Source organism: Mytilus trossulus, chromosome 1 (assembly GCF_036588685.1).
Source record: "Mytilus trossulus isolate FHL-02 chromosome 1, PNRI_Mtr1.1.1.hap1, whole genome shotgun sequence".
Classification (NCBI taxonomy): Eukaryota; Metazoa; Mollusca; class Bivalvia; order Mytilida; family Mytilidae; genus Mytilus; species Mytilus trossulus.
In genome coordinates, this window is record NC_086373.1 from 61,185,095 (window position 1) to 61,197,203 (window position 12,109).

The 12,109-nt window shown below is 36.4% G+C and overlaps 1 protein-coding gene across 1 annotated transcript; it reads left to right on the forward strand.

The window, feature by feature from the left end:
* LOC134683402 (uncharacterized) lies at positions 1–6,702 on the forward strand. The gene is made up of 2 exons (XM_063542714.1): positions 1–57; positions 427–6,702. The coding sequence occupies exon 2, from the start codon at positions 562–564 to the stop codon at positions 6,700–6,702; it is 6,141 nt and encodes a 2,046-aa protein (XP_063398784.1). The 5' UTR covers positions 1–57; positions 427–561.
* Positions 6,703–12,109: the final 5,407 nt, after the last annotated feature.

Below are 12,109 nucleotides of genomic sequence, written 5' to 3' on the forward strand. Positions count from 1 at the left end.
ATGGAATCCGTTCCATGCCGGACATTCACTGACACAATATTCTGAGCCAACCACGGCGTAAGTTGAACTCTTTACATGTATATAAACATCTATATTATTGTTATGAATCGACACAAAAGATGTGACTTTGTTTGTTTACCTGTGTTTATGTTTTTCGATGCGTATCTTCAAGAATATGTGCAACACAAAGAACTTTTATTAGAACGCTTACAAACTATACAAACAGTTGTGTTTCATTATAATATACACTAAGACATTCAATTCATTCATTATTGAACATTAATTAGTCATTTTAAAGATTTATTGTAATTTCTATAAATAACCTCGCTCATGAAAAATTTAAAGTATGGAAAGCCATTTGTGTCATAAAATATTTAGCGTACGTAATTTTCAAAATTGTAAAAGTGATTATCTTTGTATTTTCAGTTTTTTACCATCATCCTGTAGATGTATTAAAGTTTGAATAATCTACTAAGTTTGGTTATCTGTAATGCAAATCTATGCACGAGGCATAACAGTAAAAAAGCCTGTAACTGGTGAGAAGAACTTGTGCCTGCCATTATGTCAACAATTTCAAGAGAAGGATCTTCTGAGGAGCAATCTGTTGCTGTGGACGACGATGCGGCACAGAGAATAAGAACTCTGACAATTAGAGGGCAAACTCTTTATGAAGAATCAAGAGATTGGCATACTCGACAGATAAAGAAATTCTGGAGTACAGTTGACGCAGTTATTGATACAGCTAATTCGCTTAAAGATGATAACTTACAAGAACTTCAGGAGGTTCAAAGAGAATTGACACTGCATGTAGACCAATTCTCAGCACTCTGTACTCTCTACTTCGAATTTCTAACAAAGTATAACACCAATGAGAGCCTACAGGAAAAGTCATATTTCGAAACAACTTTTCGAGGCTACAAGATACTAATAGATGCATCACTAAGAAGTCTTCGTCAGCGAATATCAGATGCACTACGCAAAGATACAGACAGAGGATCAGTCAGTTCTTCAAGACGATCTGGAGCTAAAACAAGTAGCTCACGAAACACGAGTACAAGCTCCGTGTACCTAAAATCCAAAGCTAAAGCAGAAGCAGCAAAGGTACGCCTGCAATATGTTCAGGAAGAAGCAGAATTAAAAAAGAAACAAGCTAACTTAGATGAACAATTTGAAATAGAAACGGCTAAGTTCAAAGCAGCAGCACAGAAAGAAAAGGCTGAATTAAATGCAGAACTTGAAGTTCTAGCATACAAAAAGGAAGTAGCTGCAGCAGAAGCTGAAGTCGAAGTGTTACAGTCTGAAGGATCAGATGAGCGTACTGAAATAAGCTGTTCAGGAATTAAATCTATTGCTAGTAGAAGAACACAAGCCTATGTGGCTGAACAATCTTCCCTAAAATTAAACTCTGTTTTACAACCAGGACCAGAATTTGAGATTCCATATATGGTACCTTCAACTAGAAACGAACCTAAAAAATTATTTGATATCCCACATGTGGTGCCATCAGTGGCAAGTGAACCTCTTTCACAAACAGATCAAATTCATGAAGAAACACCTATTATGGAACAAGCAGAAATCCAAAACAAAACTATAGAAAAGATAGACAACAGTGTCACAAGTGACCTCACAAGATTTCTACTGAAGAAAGAGTTACTTTTATCACGCTTAATTAACTTCAATGATAAGCCAGAATTCTATTGTACTTGGAAGTCAAGTTTCACAAACATCATGACAGAATTACAAGTTACACCTATAGAAGAGATTGACATGCTAGTAAAATGGACCGGTCTAGAATCGAGGCAACATGTTTTAAACATTAAATCTTCTAACCCCAGTAATCCTACGTTGGCCCTATCCAGAATATGGGAACGTTTAGAGGACCGGTATGGCTGTCCTGAGATGGTGGAAGCTGCTATAAGATCAAAACTCAACGCATTTCCTACTATCAACGTCAAAGAAAATAAACGACTATATGAACTCTCAGACTTAGTTTCCGAAATAGAATCTTTGAAACTAGAACCTCAATTCAAATCATCGTTAGCCATGTATGATTCTTCTATAGGAGTAATCCCTATTGTTTCTAAGCTACCTAGAAATATTCAAGAAAAGTGGACGAACACAGCAGGAAAATTTATGAAGGATAAAAAAGTAATATATCCTCCCTTTGAGTGCTTCGCTGAGTTTTTGAGAGAGCAAAGTAAGATCAAGAACAACCCTAGCTTCATGTATGAGTACGACTCCGTTGCCACCAATCGAAAAGAAAAAGGAAATTCACGAAATGTCAATGTTGCAACTAAGAAAACGGAACTACAAGGCAATAGCAGGTCAACAGAGAAATCAAGAGATGATAAACAATGTCCAATTCACAATACCAATCATACTCTAAATAAATGTAGAGCATTTAGGAACAAACCAATAGATGAAAGGCGAAAATTATTGAAAGATAAAAACATTTGTTTCCGATGCTGTGAATCGAATACTCACATACAAAGAAACTGTCCAAGTAGTGGTACTGTCAAGTGTGACATATGTAGCAGTAATCATGCAACTGCTCTTCATGTTGACAATTTTCAAAGGAAATTTAACACGCCACCGATAGCTTTATCCTCGAATGGCGGGGAGTCAGCGCAAAACTCGGAACCAAATTCTCCAACACCAGTTGTAAAAGCAATGTGCTCTCAAGTATGTGGAGACTACTTTTCAGGGAAGTCATGTGCCAAAACGGTACTTGTAACAATATATCAGAAGAACCAGCGTGCCAATGCTGTTAAGACATATGCATTGATAGATGATCAATCAAACAGATCACTAATGAAGCCGGAACTTTCAGCCTTACTCAATGCTCAAGGCGAGGAAATAAGCTATACACTTTCATCTTGCTCTGGAAAAGTCAACATTACCGGTAAAAAAATTTCGAATCTAATCGTCGAATCTTTAGATGCAAATGTTGCTCTAGATCTACCACCGTTAATTGAGTGTGATGGTATACCGAACATTCGATCTGAAATTCCTACTCCGGAAATAGCTGCATACTACAATCACCTCTGGGACATTGCTTCAAATATTCCTCAGATTGATGAAAATTGTGAAATACTGTTATTATTAGGCCGTGATATCATCGAGGCTCATCACGTTATGGATCAGAGAATAGGACCACGAGGTTCGCCTTATGCCCAGAAACTTCCCCTTGGTTGGACTATAATAGGTGAAACATGTCTTGACAAAACTCACGTGCCTGAGGTCGTAAACGTGAACAAGACATTCTTAGTGAAAGGCGATCGTCCTTCGCTTGTTCAACCGTGTGTAAATGCTTTCGAAGTCTACGAGAAAGATTCATTTGGAAAAGATGTGTTCCAAACAACTAATCATGACGACAAAATTGCAATGTCAATCGATGACAAAGAATTTCTCAAGATCATGGATAAAGAGTTTAAACAAGACGACGATAAGAATTGGATTGCACCGTTACCATTTCGAGAGGACAGACAACGGCTACCGAATAATGAACAACTTGCTATGAAACGAGCTAGATCACTCGACCATAGTTTACGTAGAGATCAGACAAAAATGCAACATTTTCTTACCTTCATGGCTAACATATTTGAGAACGGCCATGCTGAGCTAGCACCCGAACTTGACAATAATTCAGAATGTTGGTACTTACCTATTTTTGGGGTCTACCACCCCAAAAAGCCAGATCAGTTACGAGCAGTATTTGATTCATCTGCTAAATATGGAGGCGTTTCATTAAACGACCTTCTTCTCTCCGGACCAGATTTAGCGAACAGTTTGATTGGTGTATTGATGCGCTTTCGTAAGGATCAAGTCGCTGTCATAGGAGACATTCGTCAAATGTTCTACTGCTTTCGAGTAAGTGAAGATCACAGAGACTACTTGAGGTTTTTGTGGTACAAAGATAACAATCCGTCAAATGAGCTAACAAAGTATCGCATGTGCGTCCATGCATTCGGCAACTCGCCCTCTCCTGCAATAGCTACGTATGGTCTGAGGAAAACTGCTGCTCTTGGCGAAAATGTGTACGGGTCAGATGTAAAGGATTACATTGAGAACAATTTTTATGTTGACGATGGTCTCATTTCTCTACCGTCCGCATCAGAAGCAATCAGCTTAATGAAGAGGTCAAAAGATGCTCTAGAAAAAATTGGGAACATTGAACTACATAAAATCGCATCAAATAATAAAGAGGTTATGAATGCATTTCCACAAGAAGAATTAGCAAAAAACTTGAAGGAAATAGATCTAGATTGTGACAGGCTACCATCACAAAGAAGCCTTGGTATTAACTGGGATTTAGATTCCGATTCGTTTACATTCCAAGTTGATTCCGGAATTAAACCTTTCACAAGACGAGGTGTATTGTCGACAATTAACTCTATATACGATCCTCTTGGATTTATTGCGCCAGTTGTTATAAAAGGCAAATTGTTAATGAGGTCATTAATTCAGGAAAGTCAGGACTGGGACTCGCCACTCTCGCCACAACAGTATTCAGAGTGGAAAGATTGGAAAACTTCGTTGGTTGATCTTGAACATGTTAAAATTCCACGCACGTACTTTGCCGAACCTTATTCTTCAACATTAGAGAAAACAATTCATATCTTTTCAGATGCTTCTGAAAAGGCGATTGGAGCAGTTGCGTATTTGAGTGCTCAAAGGTCAGGTCACGATCGACAGTACGGATTTGTCCTTGGAAAAGCTAAGGTAGCTCCATCACATGGTCATACCATACCTAGACTAGAACTTTGTGCAGCTGTTTTGGCAATTGAACTTGCAGAATCTGTCACGGAACATCTTGATATACCACCGGAAAAGTTTCGATTCTTCACTGACAGTAAAGTTGTACTTGGATATATTTCCAACGATTCAAGGAGATTTTACACTTATGTCGCTAATAGGGTAGCTAAAATTAGAAAGTTTTCGAAGGCAAGCCAATGGTCGTATGTACATACAGGAAACAATCCTGCAGATCAGGCAACAAGATCGATTGCTGTTAATGATTTACAAACAAGCATGTGGCTTCATGGACCAACTCGTACCATAGGTGAAAACTCGATCAGTGAAACGGATTATCAATTACAGGACCCGTCTGAAGACAAGGAAGTCAGGAATGTGTCATGTCTCAAAACGAAAATTTCAGACATCTCTAATATGGGATCACAAAGGTTCGACAGATTTTCAGACTGGAACAAATTAGTAGGCACTATTGCTAGACTTCAACATATCGTAGATTCTTACCAAGGTAAAGCCTCCTGTCACCACGGAAGAGGATGGCATCTCTGTGGGGAATCTTTAAATCTCGTGAATAGCCGAAGGGCAGAAATTAATATCATCAAAGCTGTTCAGGCAGAGACTTATACTGATGAGTTACTTAGTTGTGTCGAAGGAAAAAGCATACCAGCGAACAGTCCGTTGGTCTCTCTTAATCCATTCGTTGATCAGGAAGGTATATTACGTGTAGGAGGACGTTTATCTCATGCTGATATTGAAATCAACGAAAAACATCCCATTATCATTCCAGGCAAACATCATATAGCCACTTTGTTGATACGAAAATTCCATCATCAAGTTAAACATCAAGGAAGATTGATCACGAATGGAGCAATTAGAACTGGTGGTTATTGGATAACCGGATCGAAAAGAATTGTGTCTTCAATGATTCACAAGTGCATAATTTGTAGAAAATTGCGAGGCAAGCTGCAATTTCAGAAAATGGCAGATCTTCCTGTCGACCGCCTGGAACCTGGACCACCTTTCACTTACGTAGGTGTTGACTGCTTTGGACCATGGGAGATAGTAACTCGGAAGACACGTGGTGGCGCTGCCAATTCAAAAAGGTGGGCCGCTCTCTTTACCTGTCTCACCACCCGGGGTATTCATATTGAAGTCCTTGAAGAGATGAGTAGTTCTTCATTCATTAATGCCTTTAAAAGATTCACGTCTATACGCGGACAAGTGAAACAAATTAGATCAGACTGTGGAACAAATTTTGTAGGAGCTACAAATGAACTAAAAATAGATACTATTCGTGTGGACGATGATAATATTAAGGACTGTTTGTACAAGTCGGGAGTTACATGGGTTTTCAATGCACCGCATTCTTCTCATATGGGTGGTATATGGGAGAGGATGATTGGCGTCACAAGACGTGTCCTTGATTCAATTCTTCTAGAGAACGTAAAGGGTGGACTTACACACGAAGTACTAATAACTCTTTTGGCAGAAGTTACGGCCATCGTTAATTCTAGGCCACTAGTTGAAGTTTCAACAGATCCAGAGGACCCGATTCCTCTAACTCCAGCAATGCTTCTGACTCAAAAACCTAATTTGATAACGATTGAAAACACCTTTGATATGACCAATATGTATAGAGCTCAGTGGAAAAGAGTCCAGGTACTGGCTGATATGTTTTGGAGAAAATGGAGAGTTGAATATCTCCAGACATTGCAAAAACGTCGCAAATGGCAAACAGAAAAACGAGACATTTCAGTTGGAGATCTGGTATTATTGAAAGACAATTCTGTTCATAGATGTAGCTGGCCTGTCGGCATCATAACTGACACCTTTCCAAGTCAAGACAAAAGAGTCCGCAAAGTAGCGTTGCGAATCATACGTAAAGATGGTGAAAGAGTTTCATACATCCGTCCGATCACCGAACTAGTTGTGTTAATAGAAACTGATTGATAGTGATATATTTAATATCAGACGGGGAGTGTAATGTCACCGGCGCTCCATATGTACCTTTTTGGATTTATCTCCCTTTGTAATGGAATCCGTTCCATGCCGGACATTCACTGACACAATATTCTGAGCCAACCACGGCGTAAGTTGAACTCTTTACATGTATATAAACATCTATATTATTGTTATGAATCGACACAAAAGATGTGACTTTGTTTGTTTACCTGTGTTTATGTTTTTCGATGCGTATCTTCAAGAATATGTGCAACACAAAGAACTTTTATTAGAACGCTTACAAACTATACAAACAGTTGTGTTTCATTATAATATACACTAAGACATTCAATTCATTCATTATTGAACATTAATTAGTCATTTTAAAGATTTATTGTAATTTCTATAAATAACCTCGCTCATGAAAAATTTAAAGTATGGAAAGCCATTTGTGTCATAAAATATTTAGCGTACGTAATTTTCAAAATTGTAAAAGTGATTATCTTTGTATTTTCAGTTTTTTACCATCATCCTGTAGATGTATTAAAGTTTGAATAATCTACTAAGTTTGGTTATCTGTAATGCAAATCTATGCACGAGGCATAACACCTCTAAGGTTTTATTTAAAGAGAATCTTAAGGCTCAAACATAACTAACAAACAAGAGATCTGGTACTAGTATTAACAAGTAGACAATGGGTTAACGAAAGGCGTTAAGTGTAAATAAATCTGTTACTTTATTGGTGCTGTCATTGTTAACAAACACTGCTGAATTCATAAAAGTCTTTGAAACCCGCACAACAATCGTAAATTTCTATTACTTTCTACTAGTAAATATCTACATGACGAACATCTTATTCAATTTAAACATGAATATTTTAAAAATAATATTGTGTAGGTTAAAAAAAATCGCCATGTCGATGAGAGCGAACGTGAACATGTTTGCCGAGAATCCTTCTACATCACTGAAATGCTTTATCTAAATGGATACATGTGGAACTGTCAGATTCTTTATTTTTTATTTTTGAGGTTTTAGCTATTCCCCTGATGACAATAACAGCCTGTGATTGTCTAGAAGAGGAAATGCTTCAATTATACGATAAATTATCTTGGAAAGAAACAACCGGTATATTAGGTTGTTTCTTTTAGGTGTCATTTGTCGGACTTGCCTTTTCTCTACCAGGCATAAAGGTTCGGCTTTTACCAGAGTCGGTTTGGATTCCAAGTTGGTCCTTACTGGTATCCTGTTAATTGTCATATCAATGGTTTGTCCTCATTTTTGTATACATTTTTCACTTTATCAGTTTTAATGTTGAGCGATTTAGGTGTGTAGATGTGTTTATTACATTTTAAGTACTTGGCAAGGTTACATTTATAACTTTCTGATATATATATATTAAGACCTGTCATGGTCATGTTTTGGAAACTGGTTTAGCAATGCTCGCCACACATGCATATCTGTGCCGCAATAGTGTTCTTAATGTCCTCCCCTACACGTAATCTGAATATGGTCGTGCTCATCAGAAAAGAGGCTTATACATGAACATAGCATATACATATACCATGTGATCTGTCATCACCTGGTGATATCGCTCTAACTTGTAAAATAAATACGAAAATTGATTTTATATTCATGTAATATGTAATATTTATTTACTTATTATATTATAGATATATGCAGACATTATATTTAAACCTATAGGCTCATATGAACTTGGACTTGCAATGAACAACAGGTCATTCCAAATTAGAGTTACTAATTTTTTAAGTCCTTGCGGTTACTATTAACACTAATCAATTAGCATGTTTTTCATCTCTTCTGTGGTGTTGAATGTCTGTCTCATTTACGTACAAAACACTTCGTTGTTTGTTATGTAAATCCTCAGTTGATAAATTCTACAAAAGTACTGTCTATTTTATAGGAAATGTACAATGCATATACAAAAACGTCTCAAAAATATTTATAAGCTTTCTTCTATTACAAACAGTCCATTGTCATACCTGTGTAGCCTCTAAAACAGAGGACTACTTATTATAAGAAGAAAATGTGAATGCAGGCAATTAATCTCTAAATATCTGATAAGTTATATATTTTTTGTAATAGATTTGATGATGAATACCATATTTTTCTAGACTGAAAACTTCATTCAACTGTTGAGCGATCAGTATTATTTTTTTGAATCGATTATATAAAACCTGATTTAACAAATTCGCAACCACGTTTCAAAATGATGCGGCTCCATGTCCATATAACTATATTTGATCATGTTTTGTTTTATGTTCATATTTGTAATTCTTGTTAAGTTAACCTATTCAACACAGTAAATGTATCATTGAAATTTGTTTTTATTGGTATTGATAATGATTTTGTTATCAGTAAATTAAATGCTAACTCAATATTATTGTTATATACATATAAACATTCATGGATCTACAATCTGTCGATACCTGTATCTTGGCATTGCACAATGTCATGTTTTTCTCTGACTGTTTATGACGTCTTTACACTAAATTCATTAGATGTTGGATGTGTACTGATTGATAATTAAGTCTTAGATGCATGATTTTTGTTATTAGTTATTAATGGCTTTGAACTAAATGTCAGTAACTGCGAGTACTCTCAGATCAGTTAATAGTGTCTTTTTGTTGTTGGGATATACAGGTGCACGGCCACGGCCACTCTGTGTTTTTGTTGTATGTTTTTCTATTTGTATCCATCTGATTAGTTAAGCCTTTTTCAACTGAGTTTTATAGTTCGTTCTTATGTTGTACTGTTACACCACTGTCCCAGGTTAGGACGAGGGCTAGGATCCCGCTTACATCTTTGACCCCACCACATTATGTATGTAGGTACCTGTCCCAAGTAAGGAGCCTGTACTTCAGTTGCATACTAAGTATTTGTTTTCCGTTAATTTTTTGTACATAAATTATGCCGTTAGTTTTCTCGTTTGAATTGTTTTACATTTGTCATTTCAGGGCATTTTATAACTGCTTATGCGGTAAGGGATTTGTTATTTCTCATCACTCAATTGGTGAATTGGTCTACCGGGTCTCCAACGGATGCATAACGGACACGTAACGGATCCAAAACGGACGAGTACCGTACAAAACGGACGCCTAACGGACGTTCAACGGACATTTTATCCCGTTGGACGTCCGTTCAAAGTTTTGAACATGCTCAAAATTTTCCACCGGACAGAACGGACGTCAATGGATAAAACGGACGCTTAACGGACATGCAACGAATATGGACAGACGCCTAACGGATGTCTAACGGATGTCTAACGGACATGAACGGATTGAAAAAAAGTTATTTGTTAGGCGTCTGTTCGAGCTATCCGGTAAGGTGTGACAGAGGCTTTATCTCCGATAAGTTTATGACTTACCTCCCTTTGAATGTTTAAGTTAGACGCTTATCTGATCACTTTTATTAAATAACTCTAAAGCTTATGCTAAAACCTTTTTATTCAAATCAGCTTAATTTACAGTGATTATTTTTTGGGGGTAAAATTGCTCATTTTTGATGGTCTTGATCGATAGTAATGGTACTTGCTGCGTATTTTTTTTCTTTCAGTTGGAAGATAAAATATAAGCAAAAGACAAAATTTACGTGCTCCTTTTATTGAGCTCTTTATGAAGCACATGAGTTTACCCAATGACGTTTTACACAGGTATTATTATCATTATGTTTTAGAAAAAAAGTAAAATAACAAAAATATCTTAGTTTACTGTCAACAATTGTATTTTTTGTGTTTCATATTTCTTAGTTTACCGTGAAATTGTTTGTGTATCATATGTCTCATAAAAAAGAAAATACGTGGTATGATTGCCAATTAAACAAATCTCAACAAAAGAATAAAATACACAGAAATTAATAACAATAGTTCAACGTACGGCTATATCAACATGTAAAACCCATACCTCATAGTCAGCTTTAAAAGGTTGACAAATATAATTATACAATAATTCAAAAGAGAAAATTAACGAGACCTGTGTCTCATTGACCTCCATTTGCTTTGAACTTATGGAATATGTTGTTCACAGCACCATCATAGATCACTTTGACCATTACCACTGAGTATCAATGGGTACAAGGACCAATCCTCTAGTGGATAAAAGACTTCCAAAGCAAGAGAACTCAATATGTATTGCTTGAAGGGCACACATCCGACAACCTAGAAGTGTGGTGGTAGTCATTGGACCACGGTTATTCATTGCTTATATAAACAACCTGCCACAATCTACAACTTCAGAGGCAAGGTTAATTGTAAGAAGATCAAGAACAACAATGATAGTTAGACACTACAAGACGACCCAAACAAACTCAAAGAGGGGGAAGACGCGATGGCAGATGAACTCTAATCCTGAGAAGTGCATTGTAATACAGATAACCAACAAAGGAAATACACTGAGTAGACCTACCCAGTACATGTCCACACATCGGATGCAGTTGAGTATTAGGAAAAAATGTCACCAGTGAAAATCACGACCTTCTACGGTACCTACCAAAATAACTTAGAACTAGTATCTCAATTGTTTGTAAAACAATTGAAAGGTCTTTCCTGTAAAAGTCATGCTTTCGTAATGTACTTTGGATGACCTTTCGTTTGATATACGACAAGCATACCTTCTCAAACTTTTGGCTTTTAACACTTAATGACCTCATCCGCCTACATTTTTGAGATCAGAAGTATGATATATGTAACATAGAGTAGATGAGTTTTCATTTGATATGCGACAACACCATGTTCTCGAAAGTTTGATTTTTGCACTTCATAACCCTATCCAACTAAGTTTTGGAGGTCGGGAATTTGATATTTCAAATATACACATCATGACCTTTCATTTGATATACAACAACCCTTTTGTAAAAGAAAATTTATTTTTTGCACTCAATAACCCAATCCAACCTTTTTTTTTGGGAGACGTCAATTTGGAATTGAAATGTACGCTTTATGTTCTTTCATTTGATATGCGACAACCTTACCATCTAAGAAATTGGAATGTTTGCACTAAATGACCCCACCCGTCCCCCTTGGATGAAAAAGGGGGTTTAAAATTGTCATTTTTAAGTAGAGTTTTGTAAGACCTTCAATTTGATATATCAGATGACCCCATTTGACAAAGTGCAAATAATGATGCAATATGAACTATATAAATAGAAGTTATGAAACTTATAAAGTCAATGCAAAACTTGAAAATTTCAAATTGAATTTTGGTGTTTTTTCCATGGAATGTTTTTGGTATTTTGTCAGACATATAACTATGTTAACCTCTTCAATTTCTAAAACATTTTAAGTGGCAAGCTCTTGTTGATTCAGAAATACATGCCTCCCCTTGCAAAACTTCAAACTGCATTATCTCTAAAACGACAATAGATATCTCAAATCTGTTAAATGGTAAATGATCTACAGATG